The 22,714-nt window shown below is 43.7% G+C and overlaps 1 protein-coding gene across 12 annotated transcripts in view; it reads right to left on the bottom strand.

The window, feature by feature from the left end:
• Mtus2 (microtubule associated scaffold protein 2) overlaps positions 1-22,714 on the bottom strand; it is a 532,186-nt gene that overhangs the window by 161,902 nt on the left and 347,570 nt on the right. For all 12 annotated transcript variants that reach the window (XM_045154627.1, XM_045154628.1, XM_045154631.1 and 9 more), the window contains one exon: positions 72-233. In XM_045154627.1, the coding sequence (XP_045010562.1) occupies positions 72-233 (162 nt within the window). The remainder of the gene's footprint in view (positions 1-71; positions 234-22,714) is intronic.

The raw sequence follows: 22,714 nt of genomic DNA, 5'->3' as shown, positions 1-22,714 counted from the left end.
CTTCAAAGGACTTTTTATTAATGCAGAAAGGGCACTCCACTACGGAGCCTCTACAAGGCAGAAGGTCTTACCAGCAGGTGCAGAAGTGGGCTTTGGCGCTGGAAGCAAACTCCTGCGGGGCGTCGTCACGCTGGAGGACGGAGGAGGGGTTGCCCTCCCAGCCCCCTTGGGTGTGTCCTTAGATGGCAGAGCTGCCTTCAGAACTGGCTGCTCTTCATTCGCAAAGGTTGAACCTGTGGGACACAGACAGCATGTTAATTATAACTTCATGAAAAATGGATGGGCCCTCTGGTCATTCACAATCACCAGCCAATCCTAAGGCTGCTGTCTGCTTCAGAACTCGATCTCTCAGTGAGTGACCTTGGAAAGGATTCCTCTGGAACCGGATGTGGTAAAGACCTCCCTTTAATCTCCATTTAGGGCCTAAATGTCTGTCATTCAAACCCTCTGCACTGAAGGGAACTCCACAAAAGCCAAGATCAGCCCGTGTCCTCTGAAAATTTTCACACGTACACGTATACCTACTGTACTTACATGTATACACATGAATGTACATTGTCATAAGCATCACCCTGGTAATTCACAGAGGTTTCTCGTATGTACAGTCAGCTTTACATTGCTGGGATGAACTTCCAAACCAAGCACAAGTTATAGGAGGGAAGGATTTATTGAAGCTTACAGATTGGGGGAGGGGGACATCCATTCAAACTACCACAGAATATGAGTGACCCAGGAGAAATGAGAATAAAAATACAGTCATTGGCATGGAGAGATGGCTTAGCAGGTGAGGCGCTTGCCTGTGAAGCCTAAGGACCCAGGTTCAGCTCCCCCAGAACCCATGTTAGACAGATGCACATGGTGGTACATTTGTCTAGAGTTCGTTTGCGGTGGCTAGAGGCCCTGGTGCACCCATTGCTCTAATTAATTAATTAATTAAAATATAGTCATCATTCATGTGGGTGGGGAATGGCTCCAGGATCCTTGTAAGTAACATCTGCTGATGTTCAAGCCCTATAGTAAAATGCCATGATATTTGCATAGATCCCATATACTTCCTCCCCCAAATACTTTAAATCCTATCCAGATGACTTATCATACCAAATGCAATGTAAATCATTGCTGTACTGTATAACTCTCTTATCATAATGTGACAAATTATAAGAAAAATCTCTGAATATAATGTCACTGGACCTATAGCTTCCTGTTTTTCAGTTAGACTGGCTCAACAAGCAGCCCAGGGGCCCTCCTGTTTCTGCCCACCTCCCATTACTAGGCTTACAAGTACCCATGACCACGCTTGCTCTGCTTTTGACATGGGTTCTGGGGGTCAAACTCATATCCTCATGTTTTTACCCACAGGCCCTTGATGAGTTTTTTCTTCTAAGTATTTTTTAAAATATTTACTTTTGAGAGGGAGAGAGAGAGGGAGAGGGAGAGAGAGAGGGAGGGAGAGAGAGAGGGAGGGAGAGGCAGACAGAAAGAGAGAATGGACATGCCAGGGCTTCCAGCCACTACAAACAAACTCCAGAAACATGTAAGCCCTTGTGCATCTGGCTTATGTGGGTCCTGGGGAATCCAGCCTTGAACCAGGGTCCTTAGGCTTTGCAGGCAAATGCCTTAAGTGCTAAGCCATTTCCCCAGCCTCAAAGTATTTTTTATATACAGTTGACTGAATCCACAGATGGGAACCTACAGAAACTAGAGTTTGACTACTATGTATGTGTCCCACTGGTCCAGAATATATATATATCCCAGAAATCCAGCTCATTTTATTTCCAGAATAGAGTGCTTTGGGTGCAGGTGGAATGTGGGGAGCATAAGATAGAAGACTCATGAAAGCATTTTGTCTAAAAAGCAGAGGCCTCATCAGGCTGGGAGAACCTTGCACTGTAGTTTTGTTTATTTTAAAACCAGGAGACATGTACAGATAATTGCCACTTGCTATTCAATATAGAAACGGTCAATATCTATAGGAAATCTTGTTACAATCAGCTGCTCTGACAGTCTGAAGATATGGTCTACCAGGATGTGTGCTTCTGTCAGATTTAAATATAAAGTGTAGCCCAAACTTTTCTTTTAAATATGAAACCTTTTTTATGATTTATATATTTTCAATCTCTTAAAGACAATGACACCACCATATGGGCCCTTTAAAAGATAAGACTTTGAAATGCCTCTCTGACTGCAGCTGTGAGGCCAAGTCTGCTAATTCAGAGTCTGAATGTACAGAGATTAGTGTTTGCTTGAAACAAAACCATCTCGTCAGAGGATCAGGACTATCTACCATGAGAAATAAGCAACGACAGCTGGAAGAAGCATTGGGCACTGGAGTGAAAGATTACATTTTGTTTTTTGTTTTCATCATTTTAAAAGGATAGTCATGCCATTTTATTTAGATGGAGCCTGCATAAAAATGATAACATTATTAAAATGGCTTTAGTGGTCATACCACCTAGGAGGGCTCATTCAATCATTTAGAGTAAGAGGTGATGGGTTTTAGAATCCTTATGAAGACCTGGAAATCTATTTGAAATTGGCCAGAGTTGTGTTATTTCTAAAGAAAAGCATACATAGAAATGAAAAATAAGGAATATGCCATTTCTTGAAACAGCTAAGGCCCTGCAGTTCATGCAATGGTTTGTGCACGTCTGATTCAAACCTACTCAGGAAAAACACCACCATGAACTTGCAAGACTGAAAGCTCCGATGGCTCACCTGTGCAGTGCCCCAAATCAGGGCATCCCTGAGTCTGTGGGCCATTTCAGAGGGAAGTGGGGAGATATTTCACATGGAATCATCTAATGCGTCCCCTGCTTCTGACATCCCACCAGGACAATCTGCTCACCAGCATGTGCAGCTAAATTGAGCCCGGGTGAGCACAGTCTTCTATTTAACAATTTATCAAAATTTCCAAAGACGATACATATCTTGTATCATTTGTGGAGCTACATGCCCTTCTATCAAGTCCGCTTGCATCTGACATCATGCGATGATGTCATGTGATGACATCATGTGATGACGTGAAACTTATTATTCAGTGAACATGCCAATTTAGAGGTTTGGCTACCTCCTAGGCTGGGAAGAAATGTGCATCAGAAAAACTATCTATTCCCTCTGAGAGAGGACTTGCTCTACGAAAAACAATAGAATAAAATTACATATAAACTGTATGTTGGTCATTATTGGTGGCATACTGCTGGGAACAAGTGGTAAGCTCTACTCTTTGAAAACTGGCTCTGCCTGGCCAGCGATTCTTTAACCATTCTGTGTTATGTAGTAAATGAAAAGCACTCTGAACATGAGAATGGCTTTGGAATTCTACGCATGCTCCAAGAGCGTCAGACCAGTGCTGACAACATTAATCCACTGCTTGAGGAAAGCAAGAAAACATCTGGAAATAAAGAAGCTGCCTGAGTCAGAACAAATGTGGCGGAGAACGTGGAGGAGTAGGAGTGGGTCACGTGGCTAACTGTCATCTTATTTCCTGACCAATCTCTATCTACTCAAGCCTCAATGTTGCAGGTAGCGGATATCCATCGTTCGACTTGTCTGGAGAGCAGCCGACGCCTCAGGAAGGGGCAGACACAGAGAGAAAGATGGCTGTGGTATGACTGTCACCTGCCCACCTGCCGTCCCCATCACCTGCCGGTGGCGCAGGTGTTACTACAAGAAAACACAGGACTGCCGGGCATGCTGTCTGCTCGGATGTATGAGTCATTAACTTGCATGCTGGTTGTAATTTTTGCGCTGAGTTGTTTGAATAAACCAGTTTTCCACAGGAACTTAGGAAGTCTTCAAGGATTGATATCAGGTAGACTGCTCCAAGTGAGAAGAAAGGGAACAGAGGACCGAGGGGAATCCAATCATGCACGTATGATGGAGGGCTAAAGATAGAATCTAGAATATATTTGCCTTGCAAAATTTATGGTGAACCATTTCGGACACAGGCAGGTGGGAATACTCATGTAAGGGAACACCAATGTTAAGCAGAATAAAGCATGGGCGTTGCACCACTGGACAGAAGAAAATGTGCTCAGCTGTACCGGGTATCCATGACTGTTTCCAGAATTGCTTTTTGAGCATCACACTTTCTACAGGTAGTGACGACAGCATCACTGGCCGTTAATTTTGGCACTCGGTGGGACATGGCGCTAACTGGTATTCCACCTCTGACAAGATGCGGGGTTGAGATTAATTTTTCACATAGTTGATTGGCTATTAAAGTTTTCTCCCCCCTTAGAGACCCATGCATAACCTCTGCCTATGCCTCTGATGTGAAAATCTGGGGCGTCTTTGTGAGCACCAGAGCCTCATCCAGAGCTGTGGTTCTGTAAACTCAATGTTCTCATAAAGATTTCTTTGAATTAGTGGCCTCTAGACTCTTGACTTATGAATTTCACCCAATGAATGAAATCCTAAGAGCAGAAGATAACCTTTGGAAAGATCTTATGATAGGGAGAGCTTACAAGACGTTGTGCTTAGAGACAACTTACAGCTTTTGCTCAAAGAAATGTAAGACTGGGCTCCCAGAAATTCGAAGGTCCACCTTGAGACCCAGGTTGGCATTTTTTGTTTTTTTGAGATAGGGTCTCACTCTAGCCCAGGCTGACCTGGAATTCACTATGTCGTCTCAGGGTGGCCTCAAACTCATGGTGATCCTCCTACCTCTGCCTCCCGAGTGCTGGGATTAAAGGCGTGCGCCACCATGCCCAGCTTTAGGTTGGCATTTTTTAAGTGAGGCTACTGGAGGGGGACTGAACTGGTCAGTTCAGTCTTGATGCCAGGAACCTCAATCTTCCAGGAAGGATGGCCTCAGAAGTGGGTGATCATCTCTCCTAGGAAAGGGGAACTCTGCTAGGGAAGAACAGATGGGGGGAAAAGGGAAGGCTAGACCCTTCTGACATTTCAGGCCTCTGTCGAGTGGAGTGACTCACACTGTCTCTCTACAGGCTCCTAAACACTCACCACTCTTACTTTCAGTTAAGAAGGACTATTTACCCCAATTCTTAGGCATGCAGGATGCTAATCTCATATTGGATGCATAGTTCAAACATTACCTAGTCTCTGACAACTTTTCCACTTAGGGTGCCTTTCTCTGTAATTTTTTCATTGCCTTGAAATTGATATGTATGTGTGTGTGTTTGCATCTTCCATTACCTATCCTGATATCATAAAAGATGCTTTCTTATGTATTCTTCTAAAAAGTTTATAATTTGTTTCTCTACTTTTTCTTAGGCGGAGGCAAAGAAGCTATTGGGCTTACTTACAGAGCGTGGGTGAGGGGTTACTTAGAAGAGCACGGGTGACCCCCAAACAGCCGTGTCATCAAGGTCTTACAGATGGGAGTTCCCCAGCCCCCCCTGGCTAGTCTACCACACATACAGCTGGCAGAGAGGCACAGGGAGCTTGGCTCAGGCCTCTGAGGGTCCAATGGCCCTCCTCATTCCCTGTTTCTACGAGGCAATGCCAAGAAGATCCACTCCTGAAGGTCTCCTGCTTCTGAGGAAGACAGCAATGGCCACTGGGCTCAGAGGACAGCCCTAGTTGGAGGTCATATTTGCTCATCATGGGGGAAGGCATGGCATCAGGAGCTCGAGGCAACTGGTCCGATGGCCACCACACCATTTTGGTCATTAATCCTACTGGGCTGGGGCATGGGGCCACAATCACAGCTATGACGTTTCCCTTCAGGCAGGCTGTGTCAAAGGAAGCCAACGAACGGCCCAGCCCGCAAGTCCCAGAAACTGGGTGAAAGTGAGTTGTATGGATCATGAATCACTGAACCCAGGGCCATGGGGTCGGCTCTTCCGGGGGGCTGGCCTCAGAATGTGGGGAGCCCAGTTGCTTCTGGTTGGCTCACTCAGGGGGCTCTAAAGCTCTCAGTTCAGAGTTTCAGGAACAATCAGTGCCCCATGGGAGCATTTCATGGGTCACGGCTGGGAGTAGTGTGCATCACTTATGCCTTTGGACAGTTAACTAGAAAACTCACTTGTGGCGGCCAGCAAGGACTTTAGTTTATAGCCAAGAGAAAATAGGAAATGGCTTGGTGGACTCATATCCACGCTGTTGCATGACATATCATTTCTGAGCTATTTTTTTTTCTTAATTAATTTGTCTGTCACTGTGCCAATATCCATCTGCATTTATTTACAAGACAATTTTCTCCATCATGAATCCTTTAAAAACTATCTTGGTTGTCTTTATTTATTTATTTTTTTATTACCTTGGCTAAGGAAATCCTGCACATGGAGTCTAGAATCTGCTTGTCAAGTTCTACAAACAAAAATAATAATCAAATTTCAGTGAACAATTAAATTGTACTTTTTAGTTGTAATCTAATGGGCGAATGTGTAAGCATAGATTTAATTGCAATCAGCAAACACACTGAGCGTCAATTATATGACAGTCACCATGTAATTATACAACAGAGCTACAAGGAAGACTGAGAATCACAAAAGAAAACCAAGTTCAAAAGGGAGCAACACTCCTCCTTGGGTGACCAAAATACATAAGAATATTTGGGGTTTGAGTGGAGCTGCCAGGACACCTGTTCAGAAGACACGTAGGCATGAATGAGACAGCAAGGAACAAAGATTTTTTTTAAAAATATTTTATTTATTTATGACAGAGAAAGAGGTATAAAAAGATAGAGAGAAAAACAGAGAGACAGAGAGAACTGGTGTGCCAGAGCCTCCAGCACTGCAAACAAACTCCAAATGCATGCACCACTTTGTGCATCTGGCTTTACTTGGGTACTGGGGAATTGAACCTGTGTCCTTAGGCTTTGAAGGCAAATACCTGAACTCGTGAGTCATCTCTCCAGCCCAGGGACAAAGGTTTTAAGAAATGTTGGTGGAGCGCCAGGAGATAGGAAGAAAGGGAGGCTTTTTCAGCAAATAAGACTTTCCCTATTCTATCCTTGTGCATCAAGCTCGCTTGTTGTCAGTTCATCCTCCTTCCTTCCTTCATTCATGCCAGCGTGTTCCCCTGTTTGTCCCATCATCACTCACTCTGTTCATGGGAAGCAAAGGCCTCTTATATCCCTGCTGAGAGTGGCTGTTTAAAGATCATCTTAGTATTAACTGAACATTTAGAAGGTAAGGCCCCCTTTGCTGTGTGAAAATTTGCAAGGTCTATAGCCTGCATGATTATAGAGTCCAAATCAGTCCAAGTTCAAAACATAAACCTATTATCACTATGTCCTGTTATTTCAGCAGAAAAATGTGTGTGTATGTGTGTGTGAGCGCGCGTGCACGTGTATGTGTGTGTGGCAGGGGACAACATGCTTATTTTTCCTCCAGGAAAGCTCTTTGAATTCATTCTTGACAACGCTTGATCTCTGTGAGTTGAACAATACGGCTTAACAAAGTCTCATGGGAGTTACACCCCCTTCTCATGTTATATGCCAAAGCTAATTTACGACACACAAAAGACATACATGTAGTAACTAAATTATAAAACTTTTGTGAAGAAATATAGATGTAAATCTTAATTATCTTGGATTAGGCAATGGTTTCTTTGGTATGTTCCTTAAAGTACAAACAACTGAAGAAAAATTAGATTTCATGAAGGTAAAATGAAGTCCTTATGTTCCAGAATGCACAATTAATACAGGGAAAAGATAACCTAAAAAATTGGAGTGGTTGTCTGCCAATCCAATGACAGATAAGGGCCTAATATCCAGAACGTATGAAGAATTTTTATAAACTTCACAATGAAAGAGATATTCAAACTACCAAAAATATAAGCATTGGCTATAAATAGGCATTTCTCCAAGGAAGATATGTAAATACCAATGATCACCTGAAAAGGACTCAACAGTCATTGAAGAAGGCAAATCAAAATGACAGTGAGACCTCACTGGAGTGATTATAACGAAAAAATACAGATGGGGGCTGGGGAGACAGCTCACGTGGGAAAGCATTTGCCTATAAGCATGGAGATCTATCTGAGTTTGATCCCTAGTGCCCTGTCAAAAGAAAAGTGAGGACTTCCTGTAACTTAGCCTGAATGTTAAAAAAACAACAACAAAATAAAACTAGGTGTGTCAGAGCCTCTTGGCACTGTTAATGAACTCCAGACACATGTTGCACTTTATGCATCTGGCTTTAACATGGGTACTGGGGAATCGAACCCGGGTCATCAGGCTTTACAATCAAGTGTTTTTAACCACCGAGCTATCTCTCCAGCTGGAACCTGATTTTTGTTTGGTTGTTTGTTTTTCTCACTCTAGCCCAGGCTGACCTGAAATTCACTATGTAGTCTCCGAGTGGCCTCATACTCACATATGGCAATCCTCTTACCTCTGCCTCCCAAGTGCTGGGATTAAAGGCATGTGCCACCATGCCTGGCTGGAAAGTGAATTTTTTAAAGAGGCGATAACAGTGACGAGAGTTGTAGACTAACCACTCTAAAATTAAGTTACTTTTTAAAAATATTTTTATTCATTTATTTATTCGTGTGTGCGTGCATGTGTGTGTGCCCATACCAGGTTCCCTTTCCATTGCAGGTTTTGTGTCTGGCATTACATGAGCACTGAGGAATTAAGCCCAGGCTATTAGTGTTGAAAGTAAGCACCTTTAACTGCTGAGCCATGTCTCCAGCCCCAAAATGAAGTTCTTAAGGAGAGGGCAAGTTATAGAAAAAATAAAAGGCAGAGAATGATTAATAGTATGATGACATTAAAACCAAACTCTATGAAATATGTTTTACTGATTTTGAATATTTATCGATATGATGATTAAACTACTCTCTTCACTGATTTTTTTTTAAAGTATAATCCAAGGCAATCAAGTTGTATAATGTTCTGGCTGCATGATTAGCTAATTGATGCATATTGCACTGATTTAGCAGCATTTATCACTGGGTGACAACATTTAGTTTAATTATTAAAGTACCAACTGAATGTTTTATTTCCCAGCTCCTGCATATTTTAACCCATATGTTATGGTTTGCATATGACTTGAAAATCTCCTTTATGGTCTCATTGTTAAAGCCTAAATCCCCAGGTAGTGGCACTATTTTGGAGACTCTGAAAGCCTTGGGAGCAGGGTCCTAGCTGGAGGAAGTAGGTCACTGAGGCTGGGTCCTTGGCATATTATTCCTTGCCCTCTGGTCCATGGCCAGATGTCTGTCCAAGATGACCTCAGGAACTTGCTCTGCCTATGCTCCCCTTGTCCTGATGTTATGCCCACACCCACAGGGCCAGACAGTCATGGACCAACGTGATCTTACTCCAGCATCCAAAACAAACCCTTCCTTCTTCTTTTAAAATATTTTATTTATTATTTATTTATTTATACACACATACACACACACACACACACACACACACAGAGAGAGAGAGAGAGAGAGAGAGAGAGAGGGAGAGGGAGAGAGAAATAGAGGGGAGACAGAGAGACAGAACAGACATGCCAAGACCTCCAGCCACTGCAAACAAACTCCAGAGGCATGCACCACTTGGCTCTAGATGGGTACTGGAGAGTCACACCTGGGCCCTTAGGCTTTGCAGGCAAGCACCTTAACTTCTGAGCAATCTTTTTAGGCAAAATCCTTCCTTCTTGAAGTTGTCTGTGTCACGGAGACACCTCACATACCATGTGTATATTTATTTCCTCATACTAAAGAACTAACGTAAATTTGATCATCTTGTCGTTTCAGCAAAGCCGTTTCTTTTTTCAAAATAAAATATCTGACCAATGAAAGTTGAGATTCTATAGGGAAAAGGAGATATGGGAAGTTTTGGATTGCTTGCATAGAAAAACTGTCAAAACTAAGCATGAGGGGCAGTTTTGAAAGATGGCTTAAGCACAATAGACTCATAGTATATTTTGATACCTTTGTAAATCTTTATCCACTGAAATATTAGTTACTAGTGACATCCTGTCAGACCTCTCCAATGAGGAGACAGTGGTCAATGTCTCTAGCCTTGACAACTTCATATTTATTTTTTTATGTCTTAACACTTTTATTTTTTAATTAATTTGTTTTTTAAATTTTTTAATTTTTTTATTAACATTTTCCATGATTATAAAAAATATCCCATGGTAATTTCCTCCCTCCCCCCCAACACTTTCCCCTTTGAAATTCCATTCTCCATCATATTACCTCCCCATGTCAATCATTGTACTTACATATATACAATATCAACCTATTAAGTACCCTCCTCCCTTCCTTTCTCTTCCCTTTATGTCTCCTTTTTAACTTACTGGCCTCTGCTACTAAGTATTTTCCTTCTCACGCAGAAGCCCAGTCATCTGTAACTAGGATCCACATATGAGAGAGAACATGTGGCATTTGGCTTTCTGGGCCTGGGTTACCTCACTTAGTATAATCCTTTCCAGGTCCATCCATTTTTCTGCAAATGTCATAACTTCATTTTTCTTTACTGCTGAGTAGAACTCCATTGTATAAATGTGCCACATCTTCATTATCCACTCATCAGTTGAGGGACAACTAGGCTGGTTCCATTTCCCAGCTATTATAAATTGAGCAGCAATAAACATATTTAATGTGACTGGATCAAGGTGTAGATCTGAGGAGACACAGTAAGCAATTGCCAAGCGGTGGCAGAACTGTTATTCTTTCTTTCTTTTTCTTTTCTTCCTTCCTTTCTCTCTCTTTCTTTCTTTCGAAAGAGGCAGATAGAGAGGAAGACAACGGACACGCATGGCCTCTAGCCACTGCAAACAAACTCAGACGTATGAGCCACCTTGAGCACGTGGCTTTATGTGGGTTCTGGGGAATTGAACCCGGGTCCTTTGACTTTGCTGGCAAGTGCCTTCACCACTGAGCCATCCCGCCAGCTCTGTTATTCTTATGACTCATCTGTAGAAGTTACTTTTCCCATTGTCGTGACAGAACCTGACTGAAGCAACGTGAGGGAGAACTGATCTTCACTGTGGGGAAGGCAATGGTGGCTGAAATGGCTGGAGCTGACGTGTGACTTATTCATGCCGTGGGGTTTAGGACACAAAGAGCCCACTGACCGGAACCCGAAGTGGAAGTGTCCTCTTGTGTGCATGAGCGACCTTAAGTGCTGTGTCACCGCGCATCTGGCTTATGTGGGACCTGGAGAGTTGAACATGAGTCCTTAGGCTTTGCAGGCAAGCGCCTGAACTGCTAAGCCATCTCTCCAGCCCTAGTTTCGCTTTTATAATACCCTGGAGCCTTTGATGGTTGGAGTGTCGTCCCCAGGACACCTTTCCTGTTGTCTCAGGACAAAGTGCTAAGTTTCCCTTTAAAGGTACCAGTCTCGTTAACAATTGAAGCTGTTTTGTTTTATAGACATCTGTCTGAAACTTCAAAAGCACCCGTCTTCACTAAAATGCCTATTTTCACCCCTTTCTGCCTCACTTTTTGCTTCGAATTGTGACTACAACAGCACCTAGCAGCAACCATATGACAGCCTGAACGTTAGAATGTTATGCTGTGTTGACACTTTATTTACCAAATGTGTCCATTACTTTAAAAAAATTCAGTCTCACTGAAATTTTCAGGACACAGGCAGAATATAGCTCGATTCCTTGGCGGAATGTCACATGGGTGGCTTCTAGCCCAATTCTTGGTAGAATCCTTGTTCCCTCTTGAAACCTCGTGAGCACCGTCTTTATGAGCCAGTTCTGAGCAGTCTTTACTATCCAGGTTCCTGTCAGTGTTCTGCTCTTCCAAGCTCCCTTCCGAACTGCCTGGGCCGTGGTCAGCTTCACTGTGGGCAGAAAGTGCCCACCTGAAGCAGCTTGTGGCAAGAAAATGCTTATTTTGGCTGATAGACTTGAGAGGAAGCTTCATGATGGCACAGGAAAGTGATGGCATCAGCAGAGGCTCGACATCACCTCCCGGCCAACATCAGGTGAACAAAAGCAACAGGAGAGTGTGCCAAACCCTGGCAAGGGGAAGCTGGCTAGAACACCCATAAGCCTGCCTCCCCCCCAAAATATAACACCTCCAGGAGGATCCAGTTTCCAAATGGCTACCAGCTGGGAACCTAGCACTCAGAAGACTTGAATTTATGGGGAGACGCCTGAGGCTCAGCTTATGTTTATAGCACCGTCGTGTTTCTCAAGCTATGTTTCCACATTCCTCTCAGAAAGCAGCTCCAGAGGCCTTTGAGCCGCAAGGCCAGGCTCGCCACAGAAACTTCCCCATCACTGGTACCAGTGTTCTATATTAGCAACTTTTCTCTTTACTCTGATAGAGTGTGTGACAGAGGAAACTTAAGGAAGCAGAGCATTATTCCGGCTCACAGGTTCATGGCACCGAGGACAAGGCGGCTCAGTTTTGTGGCAGCAGAAGCCTGTGGAATGGCTTGTTCACATCATAGTGGACAGGACGCAGACAGATTAGTCCAAAACCAGAAATGAACATCACCTTAAAGACCTGTCCCCAGCAAACCCAGATTCTTCTCCCTATGCCTCAGTCTCCTAAGGTTTCATCATTACTCCCCAAAAGAACCATCTGGTGGGCACCAAGTGTTCAAATGTCTCCATGGGGGGGGGGAGCACTACCCAATGGAGAATAAATTACATGGTTATTATAATAAACATGGTTCTATTTGGTCAGGTAAAGGTAAAATAACCAGGGCAGAAAATAAACTGCTATAACTAAAAAGACAATGGCAAACACCTTAATATGTATCACTGAAATACAACCAATGTTTAGTTCACAACTCAGAGGTAGGTGAGTTCAAGATAGGTTTTGAAAACGGGCAGGGATTTGGAGATGCAAAGGCAGGGGAACTATGAGGTAGAAGGCTGAGTTAGGAAGGACTCAGAGTGAGAGGAGCAGCTATTTGACAAGGAATCTGTTTTGGCAAACAGTAAGATTGAGAAGGGGGAGAAGGAATGGGAAATTAAACCAGGCGAACTCACCTGTAATTCCAGGACTCAGAAGGTGGAGACAGGAAGATTGCGAGTTTGAGGCCAGCCTGAGCTCCGTAGGGAAACCCTGTATTAAAAAAAAAAAAAAAAGAACCATGGGCTGGAGAGATGACTCAGTGGTTAAAGGTTCTTGTTTGCAGTGCTTGGTGGCCTGCGTTTGATCCCCCAGTACCCATGTAAAGCCAGATGCACAAAGTGGCACATGCATCTGAAGTTTGTTTGTAGTGACAGGTGGCTCTGGAATGCCCATTTCCTCTTTCTCTCTCTCATTCTCTCTCTCCTTGCAAATAAAAAAAAAAATTTTTTTTTTAAGACTGGAACCAAAACCAGCCCTCACCCTGGGGAAAAAGTCCGGAACAAAGATGACACAATAGAAATCCCTGCATGACATGTTAAGGAGTTTGAAACGGATCAGGAAGTCGTCAGAGAACAATGAGACCTGGCGAGGCGCAGAGCGGCACCCCTGCGCCCCGTGGATCCCAGGCTGTGGATCCCTCTCTTCTCACGTCAGCTTGCTGCCCACACACTTCTACCCAGAAGCCACTCCAGGAACAGGAAGCAAAAGCTAGACAGACCATGATTAGAAGAAGCCACCAGTGGGGATCCCAAAGGAGGCCGAGGAGTGATCAGAAAGCCAAAAGGCGTTGAAAGGCACAATTCCAGCCCTGCTTTTAAAGGTGCAGACTAACAGGACACTTGGGGTTACAGCGCCCAGGAGATATCTTGAAATGAGCAAGAGGACACAGTATTTGATTTTGACTTTCTAACTGAACTGTTCTTTGCTCTGCACATTATGTTTCTATTATCTATTTTTATGCATTACTATTATTATTATTAACACCATATTTCAGAACATGTCTCAAGCCCTTTAACTCATAGAGGGGGCTTAATAAAGTCCAAAACAGAGGAAGAGACAGACAACATGCTCTCTGGTGATGCCCTGTGATGAGAGAGATGACCACGCTAACCTGGCATCTTTCTTGTGGCTGGGACAAATCACATGACCCAAAGCAGCTTATAGAAGGAGAGGGTTCATTTTGCCTTATAGTCTTGAGGAGAAGTTTCATCATGGCAGGAGAAAACAGAAGCTGGGCTTCATACCCTGTCACAGAAGCTCAGAGGGAACAGCAAGTGAATGCCCAGTCAGGCTGGGCAAATAAATGTCAAGATCAGCCCCCGGGGCCACACCTCCACCATCAAGCTGTCACCCCCAAACTGTCACTGGCTGGGGACTATGTATTCAAATGGGGATGCTTTCTTCAAACTGCCACAGTTGGGGAGCATGCCTAACTCCCTGATACAGTCCACGTGCCCAGCTATCTGCTTTAAAAGGCCCGCCAGGTGGCCACGCCAGCTCCAGCAGCGGTCAGGGGCCAACCAGACAGGAAGAGCAGTCTCTGCCTCCCTTGTTGCGGATTACAAAACCCTGCCATCGTTTTCAGCTTTTATGTGGGGCCTGGGGATCCAAGCTCAAGTACTTAAGAGTTGTGTGGTGAGCATTTTATCCATGAAACCATCTTCCCATAGGCCCATAACAGTGTTTTTAAGTCTGAGAAATGCAAGCAAAAAATGTCTGTCACTGATTTGTGGTCTCAGGTCCTTGAGCATAAATCAGCCTCCTCTTAAGAAGGTGAAATATTAGGCTGAATGTAACTCAGTCTCCTTTCATCCGGTCTCCAACTGGGAAAGCCACTTCTACACGAAATGGAAGAGCCCTGTGTGGTGGCACACGCCTTTAGTCCCAGCACTCGGGAGGCAGAGGTAGGAGGATCACCATGAATTCGAGGCCACCCTGAGACTCCATAGTGAATTCCAGGTCAGCCTGGGCTACTGCAAGACCTTACCTTGAAAATCAATACAAAAGAAAAGAAATAGAAAAGAAATGGAGTAAAGAGCTCTCGGCCAGCATGTGTAAGGCCCTGGGCTCAAGGGTTCAATCATCAATCCTGTCAAAGGCCCAAGAGATTATAGATGGATAGAGAGAAAGAAAGAAAGAAAGAAATGAAGAGAGGAATTTGCACAACTGAAATATGGGCGCTGGAGAATAGCAGTTGGGCAAGAAGCTAATATCCAGTGCAATTTAATTTCATTTGACTGCACTTATGTATATCATTACTCAGTAGTGGCTCCTGAGACACTGCTCGGCCACCGTCCTAGCCTTCTGGAGCTGATGTTCCAGTGGGGGCAGCAAGAACGCATTCAGTAGGGAATGACACAGGACTCTGGGCGCTGCAGACTACCACAACAGGATTTGGGTGGGTGTTGTGATTAGGGAAGACTCCTTCAGTAAGGGAACACTGGATGAAGACTTGGGAAGGTCTAGAAGACAGGAGGGGAAATGGGCATGGAGCACAGACTGTAATAACGGGAGCACGTGGACACACAGAGTGGGGAGGGCAGGGGGGGAGGTCTTAATGGCCCTGGGGGAAGAAGGGCCGAGACTGCGAAGCTTTGTGAAGACTTGGCTTTTCTACAGGGCATGATGGGAGACCTGGCTTGATCTCAGCCTCTGTTCCTTTATTCCTCCCTAGTAACTCTTGATATCTTTATATATACTTTCATTTATTTTTACTTTTCGTGGCTTAATTTATTTTCATTTATTTATTGGAGAGCGACAGATAGAAAAAGGGGCAGATAGACAGAGAATGGGCATGCTAGGGCCTCCAGCTACTGCAAATGAACTCAAGATGTGTGCACCACCTTGTGCATCTGGCTAACGTGGGTCCTGGGGAACCGAGCCTCGAACCGGGGTCCTCAGGCTTCACGGGCAAGCACTTAACTGCTAAGCCATCTCTCCAGCCCTTATTTTTATTTTTTGAGATGGCATTTTGCCATGTTGCCCAAGCTGACTCAAACCTCTTGGCTTCAAGTAATTCCCCTGCCTCAAACCCACACAGCTGATTCATGCCACTATACCTGAATTATACAAGTTTCAAAGGGCTTTTCCTCAAGTTTACTAGTCATTTCAAAAAAAAAAAAATTCCCTTCTTCACAATGCTAAAACACTTCAAAGAATCTTGCTACTCACTCAGATTCCTTAAAATCTGATGTCTAGTAAACTTACTTTCCTATGGAGTATAAATGACACTTTTTTGTTTATTTTAATTTACTTATTTGAAATATTTTTTGTTTATTTTTATTTATTTATTTGAGAGTGACGGACAGAGAGAAAGAGGCAGATAGATAGAGAAACAGAGAGAGAGAGAGAGAGAGAATGGGCACACCAGGGCCTCCAGCCGCTGCAAATGAACTCCAGATGCATGCACCCCCTTGTGCATCTGGCTAATGTGGGTCCTGGGGAATGGAGCCTCGAACTGGGGTCCTTAGGCTTCACAGGCAAGTGCTTAACTGCTAAGCCATCTCTCCAGCCTTAAATGACACTTTTGAAAGTGCAATGGTTTATTACTACTTGCAAACAGTCTGCAACTTTAAGTTCCCAGCACTTGAAGTTTCAGCACGCCTTGCCTTCTAAACAATGCTTCCTCTCTTGTGAGGCTCTTTCTCTGCTTTTCCATGCTCTTCTGCTTCTGCAGCCCTCAGAAGTGGGTCTCCCTGCAGCCCTTTTGTTTTCTGTGTTTACACTTTCTTCTGTGGAGACCTCACACCTGAATTCTCTTGGATCAACCATCAACGTCGGTGACTGCAAGCTGTCCTGTTGTATCAGCTCATCTCCAAGGAGTCTATCTTGAGCTTTCATGTGACTGTAATAATCTCTGGTGAAATGTCAGATTCCATATAATTTACTTATTAAATCTATTCACCGAGTCATGACATGATCCCTGATCTCACACCGTGTCAGGCTAGCGCTGGAAGGGGACGACAGACCAGAAATGAGCACACAGACAAAAATCATCCTAGACTGTATTTAACCAGAAAAGAAACACCTACTGCGTGGGCTGGAAAGATTGCTCAATGGTTAAGGCATTTGCCTGCAAAGCCTAACAACCCAAGTTTGACTCCCCAGGCAGGCAGGACTCATGTAAAGCCACAGGGTCAAAGTGGCACGTGCATGTTTGCAGTGGCTAGCTGCCCCGGGGTGCCCATTTTCTCTCTCTTCTCTCTGTCTCTGTTTTCAAATAAACAAGTAAATAAAAAGAAAGAAAGAAACCACCATATGCAAAGGAGGAAGCAGTTCCAGAGTAGAAGAGGAGAAGCCCACTTCAGGTAGCATGGTCAGGAGAATGTGTGGGATGGGACCCACATGTCTATAGGCAGAACACTGGTCTCATTTTCCTTTATTCCTTATTATTGACATCATTATTGATCTAGAAAAGCTTCGATAAGGCAGGAGTATCATCCCTCAGTTGCAATTTCCTTGTATCGTCCCATGCAAATCAAGGTGCTTTGGGGCTCACTGAGGACTTCCTATCTAAATCCCTTCTCCCGTCCAGTGCCTGGTACCTATGTCGGCCCTATGCTCCTGTCGTTGAGACAAAAGCCAGGGTCTCCCCGCTCTCCCACGATCCTCCTTCGGTTTGCCCTCTTTGCTGGGCTGCAACCTTCTTCATTGGAGCTCAAGTGACTCATGTCACGGGTTACATAAAGCATGAACTTCCTCCTAGGATTCCATCAGTTCCATTGTCTGATCCCGCATTTGTTTGCTACCCTGTCCTCTACAATCCACCAGCCACAGAATAAACTGCAGGCAATAGGATTCTGCCCTGTGGCTTCCTGTCCTTCCGTGTACAAGCATGCACTGGAGAAACAGCCGCTGCCCATACGAATAAAATCCTGGAGGCAGATCTGTCCCGCAGGACTACTGTTCCCTGTCGCAGCCTGTCCCTTTCTCAATTCTCGAATTCACAGGCTCCCTAAAAGCTTCACACTTTTCACAGTAGCTCCTGCTTGTGAACTCATGAAAGCATGAACACTGGGGGGGGGGGAAGGGGACTTTTGCATATAGCACTGTGTACTGATTTTGAAATATTTAAAATACACAGAAAGAAAAAGCAGAGCTTATTAAAATTCACTGGGCTTTTGCCTGCATCCGGGTGTTTTCTGCATAGGTGTGAAAATGCCACTTACCTAAGTATCGTTTGCATACCATTTTTCAGTTTTTAGGCTCATCTCTACACGCGCGCACATGTTTGTGTGTGTGTGTGCACACATGTGTGCATCTATGTTTGCATGTGTGCCGGTATGTGTGTATGTGGAGGCCAGAAGACAACCATAGGTATCTTTTCTTAAGTGACATCTATCTGTTTTGAAATAGGGTCTCTCATGGGCCTGGAGCTCACTGAGAAGGCTAGAATGGCTAACCAGCAGGTCCAAGGGATCCAATTGTCTCCACATTCTCAGCTCTGGGATTACAAACATGTGCTACTATACCTGACTTTTTTCTTTGTTAATGTGAAGATTGAAGTCAGGTCTTCATGTGTGTACGGCAAGTACTCTGCTGACTGAGCTGTCTCCCCAGCCCCTTTAGGTTCGCCTTATACATTAGTCTCTAGAATCGATTAGCTTTTCAAAGATAAGAGTTAAGACGACCTCAGTTCAATTCCTAACTCTCTCTCTTACATATTAAGGTGCATCATAAAAAGATCATGTATAGTGCCTAAGTTGGATTCATTACAGGGAGGCAGAGTTAGATCAATGTATACAAATTTGTAAGCGTACTATAGCATGCAAGTAGACTCATGGACAAAAATCTTATGACCACTGCAATAGATGTAGAAATGGCCTTCAACAAAGTTCAACATTCCTTCACGATAAAAGCACAGAAGAAACTAAGAAGAGAAGAACTCTACATCATCATACATATGACAAACCTATAGCTAACATTATACTAACTAGGGCAAAAAAAATAAATAAATAAAACTTAATACATTCCACCTAAAATCTGAGAGAAGACAAGGATGTCCACTCTCCTTACTCTTATTCAATATAGTGCTTGAAGTCTTAGATAGAGAAATAAGATAAGAGAAAGGAATGAAAAAAAGTACCAACAGGAGAAAAAGAAGCCAAATTATTCCCATTTGCAGATAACATGATCCAACACTTAAATGATTCAAGATTCCACCAGAGGACTCTTAGAACTGATAAATGGTGGGAGCAAAGTAACCGTACAGAAACCCAGCCAATCAAGTATCAACTGGTTTTCCACCCACAATAAAAATCATTTCTGAGAAAGAAAACAGGGGGAATATCTCACTCACATAATTTCAAGAAAATAAAATACAGAGGAATAAATCCATCTGAGGAGAGAAAAGACCTCTTCAGCGAAACTTTAAGGCATCAAAGAAAGAAAGAAAGAAGAAGACATTAGAATATTGAAAGGTTTCCTATGATCATGGATTGGCAGAATTAATAACATGAACATGGCTATACAAACAATGTATAGATTCATCAAAATCCCAATGAAAATTTTCACAAAACTATTTTTTAAAAGTCTTAAAATTCATATTGAAGTACAAAAGCCCTCAAATAGCTAATGCATTACGAAACAGAAAGAGCAATGCCAGAGGTATTAAATAGCTGATGTTACCTATGCTACAGAGATATAGTAACAAAACAGCATGGTACTGGCACATAAACACACATACACACACACAAACACAAAGACACACACACACACCCCGCTAGAATATATTCCAGGACCATCATATAAACCCATAAAGTTGCAGCCACTTACTTTTTGACAGGAGTGTAAAAACAATACATTGAAGAAAAGATAGCCTTTTCAACAAATGGTGCTGGGAAAAGTGGATTTCCACATGTAAAAGAATAAAACTAGATCTATTATCTCTTACCCTGACCCCCAAATTATCTCAAGGAATTGGGATCACTCACTGTGTAAAGTGGTTGCTGTACAAGAAAGAGGAGCTGAGGTCGAATCACCAGCACCCATGTAAATGTCACGTGTGACGGCGAGCGCTGTAATCCCAGCACTGGGGTAGCGGAAGTAGGACGGTCCCTGGGACTCGACTAGCTGAATAGGTAAATTGGGTTCATGAGATCCTGTCTCCAAAAGTTAAGTAAGAAGTAGGAGAGGGGGATGCCTGGCATTGACCTCTGGCCTACACATACACACACACACCCCACACACACATACCCATGTGGAAAACAAAAATCAACTCAATACCTGAAAGAACTTAAAGTGCGACCTGAAACTCCTGGAGGAAATCATAGGTTAAACACTTGAAGATCTATACATACACAGGGAGTTTCCATAAAGGATCCCAAAAGCTCAGGAAATAATCCCAAGAACTGACAGCTGGTGATGGCATGGAATTAAAAACTTTTGTCTGGCAAAGGAAAATAATGAGCAGAGTGGAGAAACAGCCCATGGGATGGGAGAGAAAGTTACCAACGCCTCAGCTGATGGGGGATGTAATGGCTGATGGTGTCCTGGCTATGATCATGCGCCACGTGCCCTACTGTTCCCCCACAACATCTTTCCCCACCGTGCCTTTCTAGTTTCCTGTCGTCCTATCTCTGGGGAAGTCTGTGAGGGGTTTTGTTCGCTGAGTTGAATCGAAGTAGGAAGACTTTTCTTTGAAACATGCATGCATTATTTCATGGGCTGGGGGTCCTGAGTGATACAAAAAGGAGAACGTGAGATCAGCAACTATTCTGCTTGCTGACTGCAATGTGACTGGCTGCCTCCTTCACCCACCCCCATGCCTTGTCCACAACGACGGACTCTACCCTCAAACTATAGGCCGCAATGAACCTTCCTTCCTTAAGATGTTTAACGCCAGCAATTTTGTCACAGCAATAAGAAAAGTAATCAATACAGGGGATTAGCATATATAATTTGTAAAGAACCCCCCAAAATTCAACACAAAATGGATGGATTATCCAATCAATAAATAAGCAAGTGAATTCAACCGTTAACAAAAAAAGGAAAAGAAATTCAGATGGCCAATAAATACATAAAAACATTCGATATCTTTAGACATCAAGAAAATGCAAAATAAAACTACAGTGATATTCCATCAAGAAAAAAAAAATAATCAAAATGCTGATGAGGATTTTGGGAAAATGGAAACCTTACAGATACAATGGAAATTCTTTAACAACTTAAAATTCCCTGCACACTCTGGACACAGTTGAGAAAGCACAGATAAATCTGAAGATGGCAACGAGAAAAGGAAATAAGGAAAGACCCTGTAGTCACCCATCTCATAAATACCCAAGCTTGGGCTGGAGAGATGGCTTAGAGGTTAAGCGTTTGCCTGTGAAGCCTAAGGACCCTGGTTCGAGGCTCGATTCCCCAGGACCCACATTAGCCAGATGCACAAGGGGGCGCACGTGTCTGGAGTTCATTTGCAGTGGCTGGAAGCCCTGGCGCACCCATTCTCTCTCTCTCTCTCTCTCTCTCTCTCTCTCTCTCTCTCTCTCTCTGCCTCTTTCACTTTCGCTGTCTCTCATATAAATAAATAAACAAACAAAAAAATTATTTAAAAAAATAGCCAAGCTTTCCAGCACAGGAGGAAGAAGGGGTTACACTGTCGGAGAAAGCAGTGACTCAGACACTCAGGAGTATTCTGCTGAAGGAAGGTGAGGACTGTGCAGAGGGCTTTACTCACTGTGAGAGAGAATGGAAGCTGGTGTGGCCATTATGGAGATCAGTGTGGAGGCTTCTGAAAAGGTTAAAAACAGATCGTATGGCCCAGCTATCTCACTCCTACCTAAACCTAAGGACACTACACTCTACTTCAGAGGTATTGTATCAGCCATGATTTTTGCTGCTTTACTCACAGTAGCTAGGAAATGGAATCAGCCTAGATTCCCATCAACCGAGGGATGAAAAAGGGCAATGTGGTACATATACACCATGGAGTATCATTCAGCTATTAAAACGAAATGATGAAAATTTCCAGGAACATTCATACTGAGTGAAATCCAGAATTAGACACACAAATATTACAGGTTCTCTCTCATGTGAGGATCTTAGCTTCGCATTTCTGGATTAGTGGCTACAAGTCAGAATAAGTTTCTACAGACGTCAGGAAACTAGAAAGGGACCATGGGGAAAGATATTGGGGGGGGACAGTAGAGTACATGACACCTGAAAGCACAGGGGTACAGTGACGGAAGAGAGCGGTGTAAGCAGGGATGGGGCAGGGGATAGGAGAGAGAAGGGGTTTGCCGGAGATGCATTCAAACTAAACACATGTGAACCAGCCGAATGCAAACCTGCTATTTGGTAAGCCAATTATAAGATGTTTTCTTTTAAGGAATGTTTGAATGAATAATCCCATACGTGAGTAGGTAAGGCTGCTCCCAGAACCATAGTTTATTAATCACAAATTCTAGTGCCAAGGAGGAGATACCTCTCAGGGAATTATTCAGAAAGGCCACAGAGGCCTCTAAAATAATTAAGGTTATTGCCATCGCTCTTGGTTGCCGTCCAAAATTAGATGGTAGATCCCTATTGTTGAAGACGCTACACATTTTGGTGGCAAGATATAGAAAACTAAGCTGCAACTGAGCCAGAAGCTTTATCCTGGCTTTCTTCATACCAGGAGCGATGAAAGCTGTTGGGGGAGAAAAGCCATCAGGAGTCCTACCCAGCTGGGCATGGTGGCACACGCTTTTGATCCCAGCACTCGGGAGGCAGAGGTAGGAGGATCCCTGTGAGTTTGAGGCCACCCTGAGACTACACAGTGAATTCCAGGTCAGCCTGGGCTACAATGAGACCCTACCTCAAAAAACAAACAAACAAAAAAATTAGTCCTACCCAACTGTTGGTCCTATGTATTCCACCTACTGACTGGTCAGGCAAGATACGGCCATGGGTGAAATAGTGGCAAGAACATGGAGACAACCTTAGTCTTTCTCAACATGCACCTCCAGCTCTCTGAAAAATGATTGTACCTCCAGCCCAGAGG

The sequence above is a fragment of the Jaculus jaculus genome, chromosome 7 (genome assembly GCF_020740685.1).
Source record: "Jaculus jaculus isolate mJacJac1 chromosome 7, mJacJac1.mat.Y.cur, whole genome shotgun sequence".
Taxonomy (NCBI): domain Eukaryota; kingdom Metazoa; phylum Chordata; class Mammalia; order Rodentia; family Dipodidae; genus Jaculus; species Jaculus jaculus.
Note: the sequence above shows the minus strand (reverse complement) of the source record. Positions and strands in the feature narration are given on the sequence as shown.